The sequence below is a fragment of the Thamnophis elegans genome, chromosome 6 (assembly GCF_009769535.1).
Source record: "Thamnophis elegans isolate rThaEle1 chromosome 6, rThaEle1.pri, whole genome shotgun sequence".
Taxonomy (NCBI): Eukaryota; Metazoa; Chordata; class Lepidosauria; order Squamata; family Colubridae; genus Thamnophis; species Thamnophis elegans.
Genome location: NC_045546.1, coordinates 74,105,407 through 74,132,323, shown reverse-complemented (window position 1 = coordinate 74,132,323; position 26,917 = coordinate 74,105,407). Strand labels below are relative to the sequence as shown.

The 26,917-nt window shown below is 37.4% G+C and overlaps 1 protein-coding gene across 1 annotated transcript in view; it reads left to right on the top strand.

Moving 5' to 3' along the window:
• The window catches only part of ADCY2 (adenylate cyclase 2), a 204,755-nt gene that overhangs the window by 133,092 nt on the left and 44,746 nt on the right, over positions 1 to 26,917 (top strand). Inside the window, exons 8-15 of the mRNA XM_032220470.1 lie at positions 770 to 925; positions 1,717 to 1,849; positions 2,421 to 2,597; positions 6,892 to 6,935; positions 11,062 to 11,142; positions 11,966 to 12,035; positions 13,306 to 13,403; positions 19,593 to 19,677. Of these exons, the coding sequence (XP_032076361.1) occupies positions 770 to 925; positions 1,717 to 1,849; positions 2,421 to 2,597; positions 6,892 to 6,935; positions 11,062 to 11,142; positions 11,966 to 12,035; positions 13,306 to 13,403; positions 19,593 to 19,677 (844 nt within the window). The remainder of the gene's footprint in view (positions 1 to 769; positions 926 to 1,716; positions 1,850 to 2,420; positions 2,598 to 6,891; positions 6,936 to 11,061; positions 11,143 to 11,965; positions 12,036 to 13,305; positions 13,404 to 19,592; positions 19,678 to 26,917) is intronic.

Here is a 26,917-nt window from a genome sequence, read left to right as displayed (position 1 = left end):
ACTTGTGTTGATACTAGGACTGAAATGACAATGTTTTATGGATTTGTTTATAGATAAGAAATGGGATATAGGAAGAGAACATTTATTGTACTTAAGAAGTATATGTAATAGAAGAAGAGATATGATCAAGAATAAACGGATAATAAATGTAAATTGAATATAAAAATGATGTGGTATGAAGAAGTATATTGAAATGACTTGGATGTAGAGAGAGAAGAAATTAAGATCAAATAACTAGACAAATAGATGAAGGAAGAGTGAATGCACTGAATAGAAAGTTGTAGGTCAAGAAAGTTGTGGTTGGATAGAATTGATAAGACCATGAAAAAGAGAGGGGGGGCAAAAGGCAATGCTGAAGGGTGTGGTGGAAACAAGGATAATTCACAAAGGTAGACAAGTAATAAATAAATAAAATAAATAAATAAATAAAAATAAATAAAACATCACGAACGGGGTTGGTAGAAACGGTATGTTTAGATTTCCCTTATTAGTACTTGTCTTAGGTTTTTTCTGCTTTTTATTTCTTTTCTGCATTTTGCTAATCACCAGAATACACATACACACACACACACACACAAAAACAAATGTTTATATTAATCAGAGAAACATTAAATCAGCACTTAAAACAGCTAAAATAGTTTTACTTCTTTTTTTGCAAATGCATATCTATTAAAATTTTTAGAGTTGACTATTGCAAATTGTATGGCATTGGTTTGACTTTTGAAAGACTAATGTTAAACATCTTCCATGAATTGTTTCTGAATAATAGGAAGGTGAGAGATGCAACTGGAGTTGATATTAATATGAGAGTGGGCGTACACTCTGGGAATGTCCTTTGCGGTGTGATTGGACTCCAAAAATGGCAATATGTGTGGTCACATGATGTAACATTGGCCAATCACATGGAAGCTGGAGGAATTCCTGGGTAAGATCATTATTTAACTTATATGTATTTTGATATATTCATATATAGAGAATAATCCTGGTGGTAATTTGAGATTGTTGTGGTGTTACTTGGTCATAAAACAGTACACTATACAGTTATGTTCATGCTTGCACATATTAATCCATCCCAAAATACTACTCATTCAGTGTATTGCAAATTGAACTATTGCAAATACAGATTTCTTCCATTTACTGAAACTGAATAGTGTTTGAAGGCACTGTTCTATGTATGCACGGCAGATCCAAAATCTTGAAGCTACATTCAAATATTAAGATTTAATGTTCCGTTAAATAGATTAACTATTATTTATTGGTGTCAGTCCCCACAATTTAGCAAGTTCAGCAAGCATTTATAATATTAAAAATCATGTTTTCTGAAGTGCAGATTAAAAGTGGCTTGACTTTCATCAAGAGTCAGCTGGGATGTGAGGGTCAAATTACAATAGAGGAATCACATTCTTACCACATTAAAAATGATATACACGTGGAATGTTTCTGAGTCTTTTCCTTAACAAGCTGTCATTGTATGTCCCATAAGGAATCCACTCAAATGCTTCCACCACTGGCACATAGAGCGTCATGCCTTAGTTACAGTCTTGTCATTGGAATCAAATCTCAGTTTGAGTTATATACTGCATTTCCATTACTCATTTCTTATATAGTTATGTATCTAATCTTGAGGAAATGATTCTCAGCTATAATTAAAAGGAAAATAAATGCTACTTTCTTAATGTTGTATAATGGTCACTTTAAAATAAACCATAATTTCAGCCGTGTTCACATTACTTCAGTCACCTTGGCACACTTGAATGGAGCATATAAAGTGCAAGAAGGGGATGGTGATGCAAGGGATTCATACCTCAAGGAACATAACGTGAAAACCTTCTTTATAATCAATCCAAAGGTAAGTAACATCGTTTTTCTTTTATAGCCGTGATGACGAATCTATGGCTCATGTGCCCGAAGTAGCATGCGGAGCCATGTCGCCTGGCACACGTGGCATCCGCCCGTTCCTCTACCAGGTTTCTGGTGCGCATGCACCTGTGATGATCAGCTGGCCTTTGTGTGTGCGGTAGTGCCGGAAACTGGCACTGGTCTTCCATTTTCCAGTGGGAACATGTGCGCCAGCCAGCTGATTGTCTTGAGTGCATGCGCGCGGCCAAAACCAAAAGTTAATTTTCCACGTACACATGCCCCCTAAGCAGCTCCTCTTCTGGATTGTGGCCCAAATAAGTGTGCATGCTTCCTTTTTGGCACTCGGTGCCAAAAAGGTTCTCCATCACTGTTCTATAGTGAAGTATTTATGTTTGATAATCTACAAGTAGACAATCATGAAGGTTTGACTGGAATAGTTCTGAAAAGTGACAAATTAATATTGAAAAATATTGAACAAGGCACTGGGCTAAAAATTCAGGTTTCTAGTAAAGTGGTCAATGATTTCACCCATTTCTCTTTTGTACTTATTTTCAAATTAGGAAGAAAAACGAAGCCCACAACATCATTTCCGAACTCGAAACACCCTAGAAGGAGCTAAAATGAGAGCCTCTGTTCGTATGACTAGATACTTGGAATCATGGGGAGCAGCTAAGCCATTTGCTCATTTGCACCATCGGGACAGTATGATTACTGAAAATGGCAAAATCAGCACCATGGTATTAGCTTCTGTATATTTTTAAATAGCTAAAATATCTTTGGGGGGGCGGTTTGGGGGACATTAACTTGATGGGGGGGGGACACCTAAGAATAATCCACCAGCCCTTTTATCATCACAACAACATAGCTATTGTTTATATTAACCCTAGAAGTTTTAGCTAGGAATGTGCGTAAAGAGGAACATAAAGGGATTAGAAATTAAAAAGGAACAATTTAAGTTACAGACTTTTGCGGACAATTTAGTTTTTGTTTTAGAGGATCTAAAGTCTGATGTGAAACTTATTGAGGAATTGGCAGAGTATGGGAAAGTAGTGGACCTGAAAATAAATATGACAAATGTTGGTTAAAAATATGACACCCGATTTGAAAGAGGATTTAACGAAGAAATTGGGTATTCAAATCATCAAAAAGTGAAATGTTTAGGTATACATTTAACAGTGAGTGTGTGTCCATCAAAGAAGACAATTATATTAATTTGATTAATAAAACTAAGCAAGACTTAGAAAGGTGGAAAAAATTACAATTGTCCCTGATAGGTAGGATTGCAGTCATAAAGATGAATGTACTACCAAAATTTCTTTTTTTGTTTCAGAATATTCCCATTAAATTAGAAAAAGACTTTTCTAAGAATTTGAGCCAATTGGTCTCTAAATTTATATCGCAGGGGGAAAATCAAGAATAAAACTCAAAAGCTATGCAAGATATCAAGGAAATTGGAGGATTTGTCATACCGGACTGGGAACTTTACTATACCGCGGCTATTCTAATATGGATAAAAGAATGAATAATGTTAAGAAAAAAGATTACTCAAATTGGAAGGTCATGACCTCCAAGCAGGATGGCATGCCTTCCTATGGTATGAAAAAGGATCTGCACATAAGTATTTTCATAGACACTACATTAGACAGTCCCTGATATTAGTATGGAATAAAATTAAGCATGACCACTATATTGAAATACCAATTTGGCTATCCACGAAGAAAGCATATATACCCAAATTTGATTAACATGGAAAAAATTGTTACATACAAGAGATATTGAATAGACAGGAGGAGATAAAAACCAGGCTAGAATTGGCATCACAAGGGGTATATCTAGAGTAGTGATCTTATCCACAGATACAATCGAGGTTTGCACGGACAGGAAAAAGGAAGGCATTGCCAAAGAATACACAATATTAGATAAGCTCCTGATAGAGACAGAAGACAGGTTGATCAAAGCATTGTACAGATATCTGCTGAAATATAAACTTGAGGAAGAACATGTTAAAGAAACTATGGTCGCATGGGCGAAAAATTTGGTTACAATGTGGAATTGGATAAATGGAAAAGACTTTGGACACTTAATCGGAAACTAACAATGACCACGGCTTATAAGGAAAATATGTACAAGATGTTCTATAGATGGCATCTTTCCCCAGCATGGCTCTCCAAAATGTTTAAAATTTTGGCCCCAAATTATTGGAAGTGCAAAAAAACACCAGGCACCTTTTCCATATATGTGCTGGACATGCAATGAGACAAAAAGATATTGGAAAATGATGCAATCATGGCTGGAACAAATGGTGGGAGATCAAAGTTTGTTCAAACCAGAAATTTTTCTCCTAGGCATAATACCGGAGGGGTATAAGAAATTTGTGCTCTATGTAATTATACATATATTAACTGCAGCGTGATAACCTATGTGCAGTATTGGAAAAAAGAAAATATCCCATCAGAGTTAGACATAATTAGCAAAATTTTGGCCTGTGCGGAAGCAGATAGGGTCACCCTCGAATTAAAAATAAAGGGGAATCGGAATATTATGAAGTCTGGAACAGATTTTATTATTGGTATAAGACAAGGTGACAAGACTGGGACAAATTGTAAATAATGTGATTGGTTAGAAGGATTGATAATTTATTAAGTAGGCTGACAGCTAATGGACGAGATTATCTGTATATAATGTGATTGTATGGTCATAACACAGCTTGGCTGTGCTGCGCTATTTAAATGTAAAAACAATAAAAATATATTTTTTTTCAAAAAACATCATTTCCGACCCCGAAACACCCTAGAACCAGGATGGTGAACCTATGACACATGTGCCACAGGTGCCTGCGGAGCCATTTGTCAGGGCATGCGAGGCATTGCCCTGTCAGCTGGCATGCGCGCGCTGAGTTCAGCCTTTTTTAAAGCCATTTTTTGCCCTCCCCAGGTTCCACAGCTTTTATAGGAGCCTGGGGAGGGCGAAAACAGCCTCCCCCTCTGGAGGGCAGCCGGAGGTTTCAGGAGCTTCCCTGAAGCCTCTGGAGTGCAAAAAAAAGCCCTATGGGCAAACCGGAAGTTGTCCTCCTGAAGGCCCCTGAAGGCTCTATAGGGCTTAAACTGGCCCTATGAGCAAACCGGAAGTCCAGGGGTGGGGGGGCTGTTTTCATCCTCCCCGGGATGAAGCCTGGGCCCACAGGTCCCCTCTGGAGCCTGGGGTGGCCAAAAAAAGCATGCACAAAGGGGGAGAGCGCCTGTTGTGCGTGCATTCGCATGGGTGTGTGTCGCACATTGCATTATGGGTGCTGCACACCTGCCCACGACCCCCTGCACTCCCCCGCTTATGACATGCAAGCCAAAAAGGGTTCACCATCGCTGCCCTAGAAGGAGCTAAAAGAAGAGCCGCTGTTCGTATGACTAGATACTTGGAACGTGGGGAGCAGCTAAATCATTTGCTCATTTGCACCATCGGGACATTATGATTACTGAAAATGACAAATCAGCACCATGGTATTAGCGTCTGTATATTTTTAAATAGCTAAAATATCTTTTTTGGGGGGGCGGTTTGGGGACTAATTAATCTGATTTTTGGGGCCCACCTAAGAATAATCCACCAGCCTTTTTAGTATCGTTATCCTTTATTAAATTAATAAACTTCAGAATTAGGCATTGTTTCTTCAGATGATATTACATTATTAAAATAATACCATATGTTACCTGCAGAAAATTGGGTGGAGAACTGCCATTGTTAAATGTATTAGAATTATAATGAATAAATAATGAATTATAATGAACAAATAACTGACTAATAAGTGCCTAGGCCTAGAGAGGCCAATTCTGTAAAATATTTGACTTCTGTGCTTTTCTAGCTGTCATAGACTTATCTTACTTACCTCTACTTATGCAAAACATTTAAAAAACCCTACATGTAGTCCTCAACTTACAACTACAATACAGGTTGGCTATTACCATCATAGGTACTGTTCTGACCCCCTCGTCCCACACCAACACACACTCCGAGCCAAAGATAAGTTATGGCATTTAATTAACAGACAGACAGGTCCTTGGCAGCAAACCGGCACAGACAAGTTTGGGCAGCAATCCAGCACAGATAAGGCTTGGCAGCAATCCAGCCTGCCAAGATCACAATAATGTTCTCCGACATTAGTTCCTGCGTTGACTTCTGCAAGAGGGGCGTGTGCACAAGCAGACTTTATAGTCTGGAGAGGAGCCTAATGACCACCAGCTGAGTGCAGTTACCTCCTGTACTTGCGCAACTGTTCCTGCCGCCTATTAGCTCTTCGGTGCTGGGCATCCAGGAACAACTCACTGCTGACCTCAGGCTCACACTCCCTTGTCTCCTCCCCATTGATCCAGGCTCAGGCGCCTCCTGGTGGCCCTGCGCCTGCTCGGAGTCGGAACCCTGTCCAGGGTCTTCCACATCCTCCAGAGCCGACTCATAGGGCCCCTCGCTGCCGGAGTCTGGTGGCAGCTCCAGCGGCTCCTGCTGGGCCACAACAGGTTGTGATTGTTGTAAAGCAGATCTCCTACATAAGTGACCTGATTTTATGGTTTTTTTTGTGGTGATTAAGCAAAGCAGCAGTCGTAAAGTGAACCTATTGTTTTCTATGGGGCATTTTTTTTTGCCAAAAACGTGAAGGAAAAGCCGGTTTCCAGCAAAAAGTTATAAAACATGGTCATGTGACTACGGAAAGCTGCAAACGGCCAAATGTGTGGGCCAACTGTCAAATCCCCATATGTGGTAAATGACCAAGGTGGAGGCAGCTGCCAAAACATCAGAACTATGTGGGTCTTTCCTGCACTACTTTTCCTGCACTTCTGGCTTTGTCCTTTTTCTGCTTCTTTTTCTGTATTCTAATTATTAATTCTTATTAAGTTTTAATCTTACTTTTAATTTTTTAATAAACATATAAAAAAGGACAAATAGTTTGCATTATAGTTCAATCTTCTACATTGAACCCAATAGCTGTTCTATAGTTCTATAGTTCTATATATCTGGATGATACTTTCTGTTACTCTCTCTTAGGACATGCCTATGGGTCAATATAATTTCCAGCGTTGTAGAGAAAGGTATGTGCAACTTGTGAAGACTTCAGTGTCATCGAAACTATGCTAGTTTACCCAGTAATTCTGCACAAGGATTGATTTGATAGCCATGATTTTGAATAACTGTTAAATGTAAGAGGATAAATGAAATAATTCAAATATTATAAAGCCCCATCAGCTTAATTTAGGCAAGAAAATAATGTATTAGGTCTTTTTATTAATAGGAATTTGTTGGTAGAATGAAATCATCAGCAAAACAAAAAGATATGTTGTAGACTGAGTAATTATAATAATTTTGAAATTATTTTGAAATCTTGTCAAAATGTTACTGATGTGTCTTTTAAAAGCACTAAAACTGTGTACCAAATAGCTTAACATATGAAATTCAAACAAGGTATTGAATTGTAATGATGGTGTTAATAATGCTATAGGATATCTCTTTAATAATTACTCTATAGCAGAGATGGCTAACGTTTTCTGGACCGAGTGCCAAAGGGCGCGTCTGAACCCCCAAAATGGAATTCTTGCGCAGTCCCGTGCATGTGCCCTCTGCACATGTGCTTGTCCCTGCTCATGGGTGCATGATTCCCACATTGTCCTGCATTCCGCTGCATGCATGCATGCCCCCCATGTGCGCCTTGCCCCCACGCCCTGCCCCTGCGCATGCGTGACAGAGACCCAAAGCCAGCTGGTTGGTGGGAGACGTGCGCACATGCACATCAGAGCTGAGCTGGGCGATGGCTCTTGCCCACAGAGAGGGTGCTGAAGGCATCATGGCTCTATAGAGTTCTGTTCTCTGGTTACTTTCTTTGTCAAACCACCTCCTTCCATTCACTATATAGTAGTTTATAGGTTTTATTTTCTTTAGTTCTCCTCGTTGCTTCACATTCATCTTCCCATCTCTTCATCAACCATAGTTAATTCTGCTTTTCAGATCAGTATTTTATTTAGTATCTTATCGTTAATCAGATTTTCTTCTCCTTCCTTCTGTGGCTTCTGGTCTTAAATATTCTCAAGTTCTTTAACATTCTTTCAGTGGAGGAGTAGTTTCCTCCACTCTATTTCTCATGTTCCCTATTTATTCTGCTCTGAAGCTCTTTTTAGCTTCTTCGTCACTGGTGACTGATTTGGCTTATCCTTAGATCCTACCTGAAATTTTAGTTTCAGGAACTAACATTTTCTCTTCTAATTCTAAACATTAGAAATGAGAATTGTTAGGAAGGAAGGAAGCTCATAAAAAAGGTGGCATTCTCTGTACTGTAACCCTTATGACCCAATAATGTTCATCGTATCCTTTGGGAGTCACACATATGGATTATGTATCTGCACATAGCCTATTGAGCCCTGATTATTGGTCACCTTGCCCCCGCCCCAAGCAGCAGTGAATCATCCTTCAGCTTTATTGATATGTTTTGTTTCTTCAACTATAAAAATGTATTTAATCTTTCTCAACTCATTGTGAAAGTATGTTAACATCTATCGCTCCATAGAAATAAATCTTCTGTTATAGCTTATGTGAAGCTAATTATCCAGAAAGCTTGCTTAGCAACAATTAAAAACAATTGCATTCTTTGATAAAATTACAAAATTAGTGGACCAAAGGAATGCCATCAATATAATTGCCTTCGTTAAGCATTTGATAAAGTAGACAAATGTGGGTTAGACAGCATCACCACCAAATGGATTCGTAACTGGCTGACCAACCACACTCAATGTGTAGTCCTCAATGAAACTGCATCTTCATGGAGGGAAGTATGCAGTGGAGTACCCCAAGGCTCGTTTTATGAAGTACTTTCAATATCTTCATCAAGATTTGGAGAGGGGATAAATGAGGAACTCATCAAATTTTCAGATGACACCAAACTGGCAGGAATAGCCAATACTCCAGAAGACAGGCTTAAGATACAGAAGGATCTTGACAAACTGGGCATTATTTAACAAAATGAAATTAAATGGTGAAAAAAGTAAGGTTCTACATTTAGGCAAAAAAACAAAATGCACAGTACACTATATGTGGTACCTTGTGCAACTTAGAACTGAGGAGAAATTTCCAGACAGTTAGAACAATTAATCAGTGGAACAACTTGCCTCCAGAAGTTGTGAATGCTTCAACACCCAGTTTTTAAGAAGATGTTGGATAACCATTTGTCTGAATAGTATAGGGTTTCCTGTCTAGGCAGGAGGTTGGACTAAAAGACTTTCAAGGTCCCTTCCAACTAAGTTATACTATTCTAATATGCCAAGTGGTTTCTATTGCCTTTTCTCAAGAGCAGTTCAACTTTCCCATCTAACCCGCAGCTTGAAATTTTGATATCTCCCATTCAAGTTTTGACTAGGCCAATCCTGACCATTTTGTCTCACTTGACAAAGAGGTATAGAATTAGCTATATATACCAAGTTTTGTTCTGTGATGTTATGGAAACAGGCAAGGCAATTTTCCAAGTTCATTGGAAACAAAATGTATAATTATACACTTCATTTGAGGTTTGCTAAAGCCATTGAGTCTAATTATTAAAATCCAGTCTCTAAATTTATGTTCTTATCAAGCAGCTTTTGACTGAAAGAAAACAGTGTAGGCTGTTTCTATGTAAGTCTACAGCAGGGGTGGGTTTCAACGGTTCGTGGCGGTCCCTGCGAACCGGTTGGTCGCCGAACCCAGAAGTAAGTAACTTCCGGGAACGGCGAAGGGCGTGCCCGCCCACGGTCCTTACCTGGTTTGACGAGTTCTGGCTTCCACGCATGCGCAGGACGCAGCTGGAGCGTCGCGCAGACGCTAGTACGCATGCGTGCACCGCGCGTGTGCATGAGGACGCCGCCGGTCCCGTTCCACCGAACCGGTTGGAACGGGGTGAGAAACCCACCCCTGGTCTACAGTCACATTAGCAATATTTAACATGACATTGTAAAATGAAAAGCTGATACCAAGTACGGATCACTACAATATATGTCAATTTTGCAGCCCTGCTACAGGAAATAGGAATAGTAATCTATTAGCTTTCTTTCTGCTTTTCTCATTGCTTTTATTTTGTTTGCCCTAATGGATGCCATATAGGTAAGCAATAGGATTTAGAGTTATATAGCTTTATAGTACCCTCTGGGCAGTTTCAATGTAAGCATATTTGCCCCATCAGGATTGAACTCCAGGCTGTGGGCAGAGTTTGCCTGCAATACCTTAACCACTGTGCCACCAGGGCTACAGGCAGTCCTCAATGTATGACCACAGTTAAGCCTGAAAACTTGGCAATAAGTCTTTGTGGTTGTAAGTCGAGTCACCATGGGGCTGAACTCAATTTTATGACTCTTTTTATGATGACTGTTAATCAAGTCACCATGGTCATTAACAGAGGTGGGTTCCTACCAGTTCGCACCTATTCGGTAGAACCGGTTCGTCAAATCTATCAAGCCGGTTAGAAGAGGTTCCACCAGTGGACCCGGAAGCAGGCCACACTACAGAAGAGGTTCCAAAAATTTGAAACCCACCACTGCCACACAGAGAGAGAGAGAGAGAGACAGACAGACAGACTGACAGAGAGAGAGAGAGAGAGAAAGAGGAGAAAAGGAAGGAAAGGAAAAAAAAGGAAAAAAAAGAAGAAAGAAAGAAGAAAGAAAGAAAGAAAGAAAGAAGAAGAAAGAAAGAAAAAGAGAGATGAAAGAAAAAAGAAAAAAGGGACAGAGAGACAAAAGGAAGGAAAGAGAGAGAGAGAGAGAGAGAGAGAATGGCCGGCAAGCCACTCCCACCAGGTCACATGGCTGGCAAGCCACTCCCACAAAGGAGGCCACACCCAGAGAGTAGGTTCCAAAATTTTTGAATCCCACCACTGGTCATTAACGAATCACATAATCAAATCCAGGTAACCCAATGGGTGCTTTTTGCAGGAAAACAGGAAAAAATAAGAAAAATGTGATCATGTAACCGCAGACACCGCAAACGGTTGTAAATAGAAGCTGGTTGACAAATATCCAAAGTGTGATCCTGCGACAGCAAAGGGGTGTGTGACAGTCACAATTTTGGGTAATAAGTAGCTTTTTCCAAAGCTATCGCAATTTTGGAGAGTAATTCAGCTACCAGTCATAAGATGAGAATTACCTGTATTTTATTTAAATTTCATCCTTCAGATGCTAACTTCATTCCCTTACTTTATCTCTGCAGAACAAAATCTCAGAAGAAAAAATTTGAAGAGGAATTAAATGAAAGGATGATTCGAGCAATTGATGGAATAAATGCTCAAAAGTATGTTTGCACAAAGTTGTTATTTGTACCCCCGCTGTACATATTATGGAAGTAAGCATTGAAGCCCCCTGAGAAATCTGAAGGCAGAATTTTTGGAGTTGGAGGAACCTATTTCAAAACAGGAATCTGACTGTTCCCTTTCATCCCAGATTATATGACAGTACAGAATAGAAAAATATAAGCTGTTCTATGACTTAACTGTCTGTTGGACAAGAAATCAATATTTATTGATCTACTGGAGTTTAGCGACCAACATTTTATTCAAAATAGATGAGAAGAACTGAATATCTATTCTAATAACATTAGCTCTGAAACATGCACATAGTTATATTTACATTCCTCCCCTTTCTTTAGCAGGATTCTGGGGTACTTATTGTCACATGTGACAATAAGTACCCCAGAATAAGTACCCCACATCTCCAACTGTGGAGATACAATACAAGATCTTATTTTGACTTATTTTGAAATTTACATGTAAAAATTAATTATTGTTTGTAAGTTAAATGCTTCTTATTACAATACACTACCCAGCCCTTGGTGGCAGTCTAAAACTGATACCAACTTTAGAAATCATCTGTACATTACATTTTAGACTGAAGCCATTTTAGAAACCTGGACAATGTAGATTGGTGAAGATCTATGGTTCCTGTTCACTGGTCATCTAAAAGAAAAGAAATAGCTATTGAACTTTAATATTTCTATTACATAAACACATCCAACTGTTTGATTTCCATTATGAACCAAGTTTATTTTTTCTTATCTAAGTCTCCAGAAAATATTAGCAGCTTATGTATAATGCTGTTATGGTTCTTTTCTTTTCTAGGCAGTGGCTTAAATCTGAGGATATTCAAAGAATATCATTGCTTTTCTACAATAAAATCTTAGAAAAAGAAGTGAGTTATATTTAAATTATAAATTCTATTTTACATATATTTCCCAAATTCTCTAGTAATAAGAAAAAAAAGGATGTAGCTTGTAGTTATTCATACCTGAAAATGTGTGACTTTTTTAAAGTTGTGGGAGATTAGATTCTTTTTATATACATAGTTTCACCTTTGATATAGAGGAATGAATTTGGGTTTGCACATGGGAAAAGAATTACAGAAAAAAACAGAACTCAAATAGGAAGAGGTGAAATTTTGGCTCTGTGGATTTCCTGCATACTCTTCAATTTAATATATCTATTATTAAAGATTTGGGGGGGGGATCCAATTAATCAAAGTAACTGAAGATGAATGGTTTCAATGCTATAACAGCTTTTAGAGAAGTCCAATTGATCTAGGAAATCAAAGTATTTAGTATCATGTTGATTATTAATTGGTACTGACCTCTTTCAGAAATGAATTGAATGACATCAATGATTGAATGACAGCCACCTATGATAGTTGTCCTCAGTCCTCATTAACTATTCATCTAAAGTATCTTGGTTTATTCAGGAATAGGAATAATCATCCCAGAGTTTAAAATCAATTTGTGTTACTCATTTTCATGTGGGAGGTTAATAGATCCTATGAACCCATTAAACCTGCTTTTTTCCTGTGAAAGATCAAGGTACAATTGATTGGAAAATTCCTGTATTGCAATCCATGGCAGTATTTTTGCTGCTCTTATGCATTTCAATATGATTGTCTGTAGAAGTTGTTCCATAATTCAAATAGCACGTATTCTAAAATGAACAATTTATGAGAGCTTCATTTCTGTGGAGCATTTTTAAACTTTGTCAATATAGAAAATGTAATTAATAAAGAAGCTTTGTAATGCTTATTGATGCTTTGAAAAAGACATGGTTGGCTCAGGTTCACCATACCAATGTGGCTTGTCATCAACCACAGTGAATTAATTGATAGAGGTCATCAAAGTCATGGAACTTGTTCAGGATTTGTTATGGATGGCTCTTCCCTCCTGGATTTCAGCAGTTAGAATTTTCAATTATGTGGCCTCTGGATATTGAAGTTTAATTTAACTATCATGGTTAAAAAAATGTTGGTCAGCCATCATCTTTTAATTCTTCCAATCTTTTTGTTTAAAGCCATAAAGTTATCTAGGTAAAAAATACCCTCGTATCAGTAAATATTTTAAAATTCAATAGGTGTTATAACTTACCTGTAGTCATTTTTAACAAAGAAATATTTGATTTTTTTGTTATCTCTCATTTTCTTTTAGTATAGAGCAACAGCTCTTCCTGCATTCAAGTACTATGTAACCTGTGCCTGTCTTATATTCTTCTGCATTTTTCTTGTGCAGATTCTAGTGCTACCAAAGTAAGTGAGTGACGTATACTGTTCTTTGCTTATATCCGTGGAACCTCTTTTAGACTGAATTGGACCTGTCTATAATCCCATCATACTGGTGTTTTTTTAAACACTCTATGTCTAGTAAAATGGTTTATGGCCTCCCACAAGGGAGGCCACACCCACAGAGTAGGTTCCAACAATTTTTGAATCCCACCACTGCAGCAGACCTAGTCATAATCTATGGGTTTTGCACTTTTGATTTCAGATATTCATATTGATATAATTAATAAAATTAATATCTTACAAATTCATTCTAAAACCTGCTGAAAGTCCAGTTCCAGCTATCACTCTATAAAAATAATTCTGGAAGGCTTTTTGGTTGAACAGCAAGGTGGTACTGCCAAAAGTCCTATAGACAAGCAAGCAAGCGAGGAAACCAAATGTTTTAAATACTGCTGCAGTTTTACACACTTTTCATTGTTCTTGTTATTCTTTGGAGTTCAAGTTTCTTGCAAATACTTCTAGCCTCCCAAGTTAATTACTGGCAGCAAGGCAAGGAAAGATAACATTAGTTTGACTCAAGGTTGAGCGCTGGTGTGAAAACATGACCAGGTTGTAATTTCTCAATATTAGACAGAATTAGTTCGGTGATGCCTTCTACTGTATTCACCTATATGGCATCTTTCCCCAATTTACTTTTTCAGTATCTTAATGCTCATAATCTTTCTTTTTGCTAATTGCTAGCTGCGACTTTATGAGAGAGAATGTCCCCAAAGTCTCATAAAGGAATGGATTCACTGCATTGTCAAACTTATATTCCACTGCAGCAGTTCAGAAGATTTTGAAATATTTCATTTATTGTATATGTTTCCTGATTCTCAACAACTCTAGGTGGCTCATCACTAAAATACATATGGCCATCGATGGCCTGTCAGGAAAATTGAATGATGGTGAAATATTCTAGGAATTTTTTTGATGAACTCTTTTCATATGAAATTGTTGAACCTTTTGATGATTATTCGTGACTTTAACAAGGTCTTATATACAGTGATATTTGATTCTGACTCTATTGGACGGTGGATCATCCCATTGTATATTTCCCCTATTTTATAACTATAGCTTTATTTCTAGGTGAAAGCACAAAATCATTAAAACATGAAACTGAACAATCCTTTCATAATTCATGTATTACTTCCTACATAGGAAACTTTCAGGGTATTGAGCTAAAGGTTGAAGCAGGATATTCAGCACATTGAATTTTGAAAACATCAACACTTAGTGCTCGGATTGACTGAAAGCAAATGACACTCCACAAGCTCTTTCTCTCTTTCACTTCCCTCTCTCATTTTTATGCCACACATTTATATGAGAGCTTTCTTTTTGTTGCACCTAATAGAACGGAGAGCTACTGCAAATGTTTATATTAGAAAAAATGTTTTAAACAATGAAATTCTTATGTGTTCCAAACCTCCCGCTCTAATTGAAATCTTTATGTTTCATGAATGTACTTTCAGAATGGAAAAGTACAGACTCAGAAATTATCAAACTTAATCTAATGCTCTTAAAAGATGAAAATTAGCTCTCTCTGATTTTCCTAAAAGAATGTATCCCCGAATTTCTTTTTCATGCACAGCAATATAATTAAAGACAAAATAAGCATTTAATACTGGTTCTGAAATGAACAATTGACCACTGTTCTGACCCCCCCCTCGTCCTACACCAAAGCATGCCGAACAAAGGATACTTCAAGGATTTATTAACACACAGACTAGCCCTTGGCAGCAATCCAGCACAGACCAGACCTTGGCAGCAATCCAGCACAGACTAACCTTGGCAGCAATACAACACAGTCCAGGCCTTGGCAGCATCCAGCACAGACTAACCTTGGCAGCCAATCCAGCCTGCCAAGCTAGCCACGAGAGTTCTCCAGCTCTAGTAATACGTTGACTCCTGCAACGAGCGTGTGCATATCATTCCTTTTATAGTCTTGAGAGGAGCCTAATTACCACCAGCTGAGTGCATTTATGCTCCTGTAACTGCGTAACTGTTCCTTACGCCTATTAGCTCTCTGTTGCTGGGCATCCAGGACCACTCCCTTGTCTCCTCCCCACTGCTCCAATGCATGACGTCAGGATCACACTCCCTTGTCTCCTCCCCACTGGTCCAAGGCTCAGCCTCTCTGCATCCTGCTCGGAGTCGGAACCCTGTCCCGGGTCCTCCACATCCTCCAAAGCCGACTCATAGGGCCCCTCGCTGTCGGAGTCTGATGGCAGCTCCAACGGCTCCTGCTGGGCCACAAAGACCACCATGGAATGGAACAGCAATAGTTGTTATGTAAATCCAACAAGATCAGTAATTTTATCCCACCTCTTTTGGGGAGGGGGGTGAACATATCTAAAACTCCTGCCTTTGGTTTTCCCATGACAGCCCCAAATCTGGTGGGCAGTCTGAGGGAGAGTGGCTGACCCAAAGTTACACCAGCTAGCTTTCATGCCTAAGGGAAGGCTAGAATCCAGTCGCCTTCAGCCTAACATCTTACCATTACATCAAATGACTCTCTCGCTACACCAAACTATATTTCATGACTTTCATAAAATAAACTGCCAGTGCTTCCCTATAAAACCCTTATGTTGATAGATTTTGTGAGGGAAAAATGGTGTACTATGTAACCATCTTGAGCTTCTGAGTGAAGGAGAGATATAAATTAATAAATAACTAGAGTTGATGAAAAAAATATCCCTGAGAAAAAACAGTGTTTTATGTATCTATTGATAACTGTTGCTACAATTAAAAAAGATATATGTATAAGCTTTTGTGGTAGAAACATCTAGTCAGGACACATATTTATGAAATATATGCCTACAAATTGCTGTAATTTTTTTTTACTGTTTACCTGTATGGAACATCACAGTGTGGTGTAGGGATTAAGACGTTGGACAAGGAGCAAGGAGGCCCAGGTCATTCAGCAATAGAAGCCACTGAAATTTATTTAATTTATTTAATTATACTGATGATACTCAATATCATAAGGTTGCCATTTCATTTATGAATGTCTCTGCAAGCTCCTGAGTAAAAGGCAGGATGTGATAACTAATTAATACACAGTAGAAACAAACCTCTGCCTCTTTGAGTACAATTGTGCTGGGACACTGATAGTATTGATCAGATCCAATTAGAACAAGATGCTCATTATTTGTTTAAATAGGAGTATATATTCATTTCAGAGTGATTGTTTTATGCCTGAAATATAATTCCTGGGGGCACAGCCCTAGCTCTAAAAACTCCCATTTGTTCCTACAATAACCAAATCTTTCCTGATGTAAAATGTTTTTTTCTATTAGTCCAGAAGAAGGAAGGCAATATAGGTGTTTTGCTTAGAATTCTGAAATATTGATACTTTGCTGCTACACTAAATTTTGACATTGTTTTTTTACTCCCTGGTAACAATCCCTTACTAAGACTAAACATTCTTCCTTAAATAGTAATTGACATTTTAATCATATTTCTACAATTTCCCCATGCAAATGATAATAACAAGAAATTAAAATATGTATATCCAGCTCTCCCTCTAATTCTCTGAGTCTCTTAATTCTCTTGGGACTTGATCTGCACCAAATATGATAGTGCAATAGCAATAGCAATAGCAGTAGACTTATATACCGCTTCATAGGGCTTTCAGCCCTCTCTAAGCGGTTTACAAAGAGTCAGCATATTGCCCCCACAATCTGGGTCCTCATTTTACCCACCTCGGAAGGATGGAAGGCTGAGTCAACCCTGAGCCGGTGAGATTTAAACCGCTGAACTGCTGATCTAGCAGTAGCCTGCAGTGCTGCATTTATCCACTGCGCCACCTCGGCTCTTAGTGACAGCCATGTTCCAAGATAGGGAGGGAACTAATTTGAATATTGAAAGAGTCCTGCATGTAGGAGGGTGTGGTACACTCCTTGATGTTGCCTCCTGTCTTTTTTTAAAAACAATTTTTATTTATTTTTGAACAAAGACAAATAAAAATAAAAATAAAAAAACTACCTTCCATTACAAATTGTAGAAAGTGTGGCAGTTGGTTACAGTATTTCCATGCATCTCTTCCATAGTCATCACCTGATTTTCATATCAAATCGCATATTTTAAATTCATATATATTCATGTATGTCACGATTATTATATCTCAACCTTAATTTGACTATAATTGTTTTTACATCTTTTTATATATAATATTCAAAATCTAGAATAGGATTATATGATAACATTCTATTAAATCATCCTAAAATCATCCAATCACAGTACATCTTTATAACATATTCTAGATAAAGCTTTTAACTCTCCTCTCATATTCTCTATGTGTTGTTTATGTAAAATTTTATATTATCAAACTAACATATCTATATGTATTGTTATCATTATTAAGCATTATTTAACTATAGGTATTGTCACTTCATTTTATACATACTACTAATAAACTAAATTTAGCTTAATTGTTATTGTACATTTTCATTGCATCAACCTGTATCTTTCCAGTAATAGTGCAGTCTTATATCTCTTGCCATTTGTAGCATTATTATTCTAGTTACTTTCTTAATAAATCTTGTACGAACTTCTCTTCGCAACATGTTCCTTTCATGTCTCATAAAAGCTCGAAACCCAGCATCTGCTCTTTCCATCTGCTTATCTTTGATTATCACTGGTGCTTCTGTCAAGATTTCTCTCCTTATCTCCATCAATTTTTCTCTCTTTTCTTCTTCTGTGCTTTGAAGTCTGAGGTAGAGTTCCAATCCATCTATCTCCCCTTTCCATATTCTATTCTTGCCATTACCAACCATACTCACTTTTTTGTCAGTATCCACAGATTTCTTACCTCTTTGCTCATTTTTTTCTTCCATTTTTTGAACTCTGTCCTCCACATTCTTCATTTGATAAACATCCTCAGTTTTTCCATCAAATGTTTCTGTTTTGTATTCCGTATTCTTCAATCTCTTTTCAATTCTCTCTGTCACAACTAATAGATTTTGAATTTCAAACATAATCATCTGCAATGTTACAGTTTTTTCCCTGCTGCACCATTGTTTCAATTTTGCAGGCACTGCTACTATAGGATTCAAGTCTATTTTAATAAACTTCAAACAGGTTCATTTATTATCTTTCAAGTCAAAATGTTTTCTTCCCTCCAATAGCTAGTGATGGAACTCCCAAAAAGCACCTGTATAAACAAGTTGTGCTCTTCTTACTATCACTCTCAGCAAACAAACTGAAAACCTTGAATCTCAAGTGATCAAAGAGAAAGAAGAAAATATGTATCTAGCCTCCAGACGCTAAGTGGCAGTGTAACTGCTTTTCCTCCTGTTGTTACAACCCTCTTTATAATCCTTCTTATTATCTTCTTTATATTCCAAGCTTAAGAAAGAAAAAAACCCTTAAATGGAGATCAAAAACAATCCAATCAATCCAATCAAGCATTATAAAAAAAGAAGGAACATTTTAATCCATAGCTGTAAGCGAAAGTGAAAAAAGAAGAAAAAAATAATCCATTCAGTTTAAAAAATAGGGAGCCTTTGCAAAAATTCCATCCATAAAGAAAATTAGAAACAGGATAACATACTAATTTTAATGTAGATTAATTTTGCCGCTTACAGTCTTCTATCTTCAATTTTAATTTAACTCTCACCAATTTGACACACTTTCTCTTTTCGCTTTCTTCCTGTTCCAGAGCTATCCCAACTTCAGCAGCTTCATTATCTGCGTTTCTGTTGCCGGGAAAAAAGGCAATTCCTGGATCTTTCAGGGACTTTGTGATGTCCCTGAGATCAGCAGGAGATGCCCTTCTCAATCACCATCTCTGTGGGATGGTTTAGGTCCAGTGGCAGAAATATCGACTGTGATCTCGGAGCACCAAGATCGCACGTCGAGCCATCATGACGTGAGCCCCTTTTTTTCTGCCTCCCTTTAGTCTTAAACTAAACTTAAAACTCTTTTTTCTCTGGTGAACCAGGTCACTACCTCAGGAGAAAAAAGTCCAGTATGTTTTAAGATCTCAAGGCAATGATATTTTTAAAATCTCATCAGCATATGCCCCTTTGGAAGTTCAAATGAGTCCCTGTTTCCTTATAGTTGCTTTAGTTGAGAGATGTGGTCAACGTAAAGAAAAAAACCATCATTTATGTTATGTTTACATGGAATTGGTTTCTGTTTTTAAAAAGGCCCTTTTTTCTTGTTTTTCAGAAAATCTATACTTGGAATCTCCTTTGGATTCGCCTTTCTGATACTCTCCTTCATTCTTTTCATCTGTTTTGCAGGACAACTTTTGGTAAGTGTTCAATGCATAAGGCAAAATCTGTCAGCATAAATAATTGGGCCCTTAACACTTAATTACCTCTTCAAGACTGCTTTCTCTGACCAAACAGCAAATTATCTCTCTCAGGTATTTAATTAAGAAAGGAGATATTAGATGACTTACTTTCTTGCTGTTAATTTATTGACATTTTATTTAGTTTTCTGAAATGCATTTCGTTATACAGAGATCTTGCCACACAACAATGAAAATGAAAGAAATACAAATTGTAATTTGCTTTATCTAATTTATTTCATGACATGTTATATCCTAAACAGTTCTGTTATTTAAATGTTGGTACCATATTAAACACTCCAAGTTTTATTTGCTTTCTATCAGGGAGTCAGGGGAGGCAGGGCCTTACCACAGTCATCATGAAAAGAAAAGAAAAATGTAAAAGGAAAAAGGCTGAGCTAGTTGCTGCCAGAGTCACCGTGGATGAATCTGCTTAGTGTTTAACTGTTTTCTATTGTGTAAGAAGTATAAAGAATATAAATGTGATTTAACTTTTTGAAAAACAATGCCAATTTTAAATCAATGCCATGTGATGAAAACATGCTGATAACAATTATTATGGCTAGGAGGGCTGTACAATACTTTCAAGCAGCAGCATATTTTCCTGTAGGCTTCTGGGGAAAAGCACAGTTTTGTTTAGGTGTTGTAAACGGATAAATATTACATTGCTATTTGCATATTCTCAAAAGCCCCTTTTGGAGATCAAATCTAAAGTTCTATACAGCCCGAAATGATAGACCATTAGGCTTCCATGTGATGTTACAGATTGCTTTGAAACGGAATGAGACTTGCTTTTAAGCCTCCAGATTAAGATACTTAGCTCTATGCAACATGGCTCACAATGTTTTATTTTTCAACAACAACAACAACAACAAAACAACATCCTTAATACTAAGAATTAGTTTTAACTATTGTTGGATTAGCATAAGAAGTTGTGTCTTCTCTCTTATAAAAACTAAATAAATATTCATGTATCTGTAATATGAAGCTAACTTGCAGAAAATTCTTTAAGCAGATTCCATCTTAAAATGTTGCTTACTGTTTTCCACAAAAAAGTCAAAGGGTTAAAACAGCCACAGATATCGCCACTTGGCACAAGTGTCACAGAGATTCTTGGCAATGAGGCTTGGCTTATATTCTCCACCACCACTCTGTAATTTATCTCAAAATTTTTGGGGACAAATGAAAATATTTGCCAGGACATATAGCTTGTTTAGGTACAATGATTTCTGAAATTTTTAGAGAAGAAAAACATATGTGCTGTCTTACAATAGAATCCAGTGGCATTCTATGCAACCATTTTTAAAAGTTTATGCATCAATTAATGGCTGGAAAATGGAAACTGACATACCGGAATACAATAATGCAATGCAACAGGTTTCCTAGGCAGGAAACCCTATACTATTTCAGAGAAATGGCTATCCAACATCTTCTTAAAGACTTCCAGTGTTGTGGCATTCACAACTTCTGGAGGCAAGCTGTTCCACTGATTAATTGTTCTAACTGTCAGGAAGTTTCTCCTTAGTTCTAAGTTGCTTCTCTCCTTGATTAGTTTCCACCCATTGCTTCTTGTTCTACCCTCAGGTGCCTTGGAAAATAGTTTGACACCCTCTTCTTTGTGGCAACCCTGAGATATTGAAACACTGCTATCATGCCTCCCCTAGTCCTTCTTTTCATTAAATTAGACCTACCTAGTTCCTGCAACCGTTCTTCATATGTTTTAGTCTCCAGTCCCCTAATCATCTTTGTTGCTCTTCTCTGCACTCTTTTTAGAGTCTCCACATCTTTTCTACATCGTGGTGACCAAAACTGAATGCAGTATTCCAAGTGTGGCCTTACCAAGGCATTATAAAATGATATTAACACTTCACGTGAATCAAATACAATTGTTTGGCTTTCTTATCTGTAGCTTCTGTTAGTCCTTACTGCATCTCCAAATTGAGCAAAAAGCAAAAATGAGACACATGACAGGAAGCAAGGTATTGGGAAGGAAAGACAAACCAAAACACAATGAAAATACAATAGTAATAGAAGAACATTTCTAAGCTATATTAGGCAAAATAATTGTAGAACAAGATTAGTTTGGAATAGAGATCTAGTATTGGATGATTCTCTAGGAAAAAGTTTTTGTTTGTGTCTGATTTCTATCTTTTTCTGACCATACTGTTCTCTTTTTGCTCTGCCAGCATCGTATTATAAATAGGAAAAGAATTTTTTAGAAATTGTTACATGTACACAAAAGGGTCATTTTGAATTCAAGATGGCTGAGTATCATTGAGAGCATCCTGGCTTCCCGGACAACACAACCCCTCTGTATAAATTACAACAATTGGAATCAATGGGAGATATTTTTCTTTTATGGGAAATTAAAATCTCTCTTAGTTGTCTGACTTAACTACATTTTGGCAACTAACTACAGTTAAAAGTTTTGAACACTAGAGATAATTTACTATGCTTTAAGGGTTATTTTCCCTTAGAAACTAAATATTTAAAAATATATATATACTGTTGTTTACCAACCACAGTATGACTTCTAAAACTTACATCTTGGAATGACATCAGCACAAGGACTTAATGTTTCCTATTAATATTGCTGTCTTCCTAGCTGGACAATTTCCAAAGTAATTTTTTTGGTTGAAATGACATAATAATGTCATTAATGTCATATCAACTATGCCTTATATGGTCTTTTATGCCTTATATGGTCTTTGGCAAAGAAAGATAAAATCTTCTGTAGGCTTGGTGATTTCATGGGGCATGTGTTGCTCTTGTGACAGTATGCAAGTGGATTGGATAAGACAGTCATAGTATGTTAGATGTTAGTGATTTCAACATAAGGTAAACAGAATTGCTTTTTGTAGCTGAAAGGTATTTCTTTAGTGTGACCCGTCAAAACCGCGCTCGACTAAACCGCGCCCGATTAAACCACATTGCTGATGTCATCAACAGGGCGACAACAGCCAGCGCAGAGAAAGAAGGGCGCTTTAAATAGCGCTTTGAAAGCAAGCCGATTCAACTTAAGGTAAGGGTTAGGGTTAGGGTTAGGGTTAGGGTTAGGTTATGTTAAGGGTTAGGGTTAGGTTAGGGTTAGGTTAGGGTTAGGTTTAGGGTTAGGTCAAGGGTTAGGTTTAGGGTTAGGTTTAGGATTAGGTTTAGGGGGGTTAGGTTTAGGTTTAGGGGTTAATTTTAGGTTTAGGGTTTACAGCGTGCTTCTGTCTCCGCGCTGTTGTCGCCCTGTTGACGTCAGCGACGTGGTTTAGTCGGGCGCGGTTTAGTCGAGCGCGGTTTTGTGGTGGAACCTTTCTTTAGATTCGTAATTTTACTTATTTGTAAATAAGCCCAAGTGTGATTACTAGTCAAATATTTTGAATTAAACTTTTTACCATTAAAAGCTAAACTAAAATCAAATGGATTTAGCATAATATTAATAGAAGCCAGCAATATAAAAATGATTTATGTCAAAGATAGAAAAAAAAAGTATTAGGTATCATTCCATCCTAGACTGCTAAGCAACCCCAGAATGTATCAATAGCATAGTTTAAGATTAGGTAACAACCTTGTATTCATTGTTCTCATGATCCTTCTGAAGTCCTCCTTCCAAAATGTAGTGACTCAAAACCAGGCTATTTTGGTAGAAGATACAATGAGGATATACCCAATTGGCTTGCCTAAATCCTTGCTTGCTGTCAAAAGATTAAATACTATTATCCCCAAATAAGACTGTTTTATTTCTCAAAAGCACAGATCAGAGATGGGAGAAGAGCATTGTTATGGATCTTCCTGAACACTTGCTTGCCCTTATAAACCATGACTATATGAATAAGGAAATAATTGCTGGTATTATCCCAGATCCCCCTTCCCTCACTGGTTAAGCTGAAGAAACTACCATGATTTACCAAAGAGTGTATTGTGGTTTTGTGTACTTGCGTTCTGAGTTGCTTATGGGATGTGATGGACTGTTTCTACAAAGGGGGAAGGTAATGTGATGGACTGCAGTTATTAGATTCCCAGGAAAAAGGGAGCATTGTTGTGTCCTGGCCAGCAGATGGCGCTGTGCAAGGCGCCTCTGATTGGCCAGGACGTGCCTGCCACTCCGTGGGAGAAACCCTGCACTCCCGTTGGTTCCCCGTCTGATAGCTCCCTGTATAAATAGCTGTCAGACGGGGTTTTTGCTGCCTGTTGCTTGTCTTAAGTTCTGTTCAAATAAACCGTTCTAGTTGCTGTTAACCTCAGTCATTTACCTCAGAACACAAAAAGTATATTCTAAGAAGGGAGGTGATACAAGAGACAGCAGAGTCCCAAGCTGGGTCATGTGAAGTAGAAGAGATTTAGGTTAACCATTCCATAGAACTTTGCATAACATATCCGTTAGGTTAAAGCTAATATAAGTTTAGTCTGGCAAGATTCTGTCTGCATAGTGTAAACAATAAAGAACTGGCTGGACTTTGTTATGGTGTACTTGGCTCAGTGTGACAATGGCCCAGTCAAGTGCCAGCCCTAGGAGAGCTTTCTACTATCAGTGTTCCCAGGAAAGTCCTCGGTAGTATGTTAGGGAGTTGGGAATGGAGATCAAGATCCACTTTCATCTTCATTTTAAAAGGAGGGACTTCCAATTAAGTGTATGCTATAGTCAGAGGGATCTCAGCTTTTTCTCTGGAGTTTTATCTTGATAACTGTTTAATTAGTACTACTGGAATACAAAACAGTGATTATCTTCTGTTTTGCTGTCAAAGTGCGGTTGTTTGTAAACCACTGGGTTGGAACTTTAAAAAGTTCTGCGCTATTTTCTCTCCAAGGCAACAGCTTTAGCAATTGAGGAGTATGTCTGTTTTCATAAAGAGTTTTGGGTGTATTGAAAAGACATTAAAGCTATAGTTAATTCAGAATAGAGTTAAGTACCAGAATAGAATATGTCAGCTGGAAGAGCATGGAAGTCTGTTGAGACATCCATAACTGATTTAATGATGTATAATAAAACCATTTAGAACAAAATTGTAGAATTTCAGTGTCATCAGTCGGATTTACATGTAATGGGATTTCGAGAGCAAGAGGAGAAAGATAAAACTGTCATTTTTGTGGAAGCCCTACTATCTCGAGTATTATTTCTGCAAGAAGAATTTTATCAGCTTGAAATTAATAGAGCTCATCATGGTTCAGCCTCTTCATTTTGTTCCTCTGATAAGCATTGGGTATTTATTGTTAAGTTTATTGTATTTGCTGGGAGGGATAGAATATTCAAAAAGCCAGATCTGGTGTCATTGAATTTCAAAGGACAAAGTTTCATGGTATGTTATTCTTAGAAAACAAAAATGTGTTTGACATTGTGTGGGAGAAAGTTTCAACGCTATATTACATATGTAGCAAACCTTATTCAATTTCTGGACAGAAGCCAAAGATCTGTTCAAAAAATCTTGCAGAAGAAAAATGTCTTACTATTTTCAGTTCTTCCTGTAGTTGCACTGGTGAAATAAAACTTCTACAAGTTTTGTTATTGTGTCCAATAATAATTCCAAACAATGTTTCAGAAAAACAAATAATTTGGAATTAGCTAGTTAGATTAAAAAAAAACAACTGAACTCTGAGAGAGCACCTAGAACTCCATAGTGTCAGCAAAAAACATGACCCGACAAAAGGGCGAATGACAAAACCGCGCCCGACTAAACCACATCGCTGATGTCATCAACGCGGCAACAACAGCCAGCGTGGAAAAAGAAGGGCGCTTTAAATAGCGCGTCGAAAGAAAGCCGATTTAACTTAAGGTAAGGGTTAGCTTTAGGGTTAGCTTTAGGGTTAGCTTTAGGTTTATTTTTAGGGTTAGGTTAACGGTTAGGTTTAGAGTTAGGTTAAGGGTTAGGTTTAGGGTTAGGTTTAGGGTTAAGGTTAAGGTTAGGTTAAGGGTTAGGTTTAGGGTTAGGTTTAGGATTAGGTTAAGGGTTAGGTTTAGGGTTAGGTTTAGGATTAGGTTTAGGGTTAGGTTTAGGGTTAGGGATTAAGTTTAGGTTTAGGGTTTACAGTGTGCTTCTTTCTCCATGCTGTTGTCGCCCTGTTGATGACGTCAGCGACGCGGCTTAGTCGGGCGTGGTTTTGTCGTTCGCCCTTTTGTCGGTGAACCTGCAAAAAGACCACTAGCAACATGGTGTGAAATTTCTGTGGCCAATAGTGAGAAACAGCAACATATAATATTGGATGATATCTAAAAAATGAAATTCAGTTGTGAAAAAAGTAAGGTTCCATATTTAAGCAAGAAAAAACAAATGAACAGGTATAGTATAGGTGGTATCTGGCTCAATAGTAGTAACTGTGAGAATGATCTGGGAGAGTCCTAGTGGACAATCACTTAAATATGAGCTAGCAGTGTGCAGCAGCTGCCAAAAAGGCCAACACAATCCTAGGCTACATTAACAGAGGGATAGAATCAAGATCACACGAAGTTTATGCCAGTTTATAATGCCTTGGTAAGGCCAACACTTTTTTGATTTGTGGCTATAGCAATTATGATAACTTCCTCAGGAATGCATCATAATTCATCATTATCATCATCCATAATGTTGAATTCTGGAGTATTGGTAGGAATAGCCACAAAAAAACTTGCAAAGGACATTAAATATAGGCATTTCACAGGGGCAAGGTTTAAAATACCTGATGAATGACTCCCTTCAAGCCTTAATATAACAAAATGAATATTCAAGATATGTACATGATGACATTATCCCAAATATTTTGTGCTAATGTGAGACATTATGAAGTTATTGTATAGGTGTCATGTTGATCACTTTCTCATTTTGTTAATAGATCCCAATACTGTGATCTATTTTTTATTTTACTGTAAATACTGTACTATTTTTAAAAAATCTTACATGTCATTTCAAACAAATGAATTGGATATTACAAAACTTTGTCTGCAGAGGTATCCTGTTTATCTGCAAATAAATTTCAATACTTCACTTACTGCTGTGAGAAATATATGGAAATCTTTGAGTTTCAGATATAACTTTACACATGAATATCTTACATTAAGAGTAATGTAATTTTCTTTTTAAATAGTGGATTAATTTTGTTTTGAAGTAGACGGGATCCATCATATTTTACTTTAGGACAATTTAGAGGATCATTCTTCATTTGAATTGGTGGGAGGTTCCAACGAAGATTTTAAAAAAAAACACTAAACACTTTTAACAGGAATTATTTTGTATATGAAGTC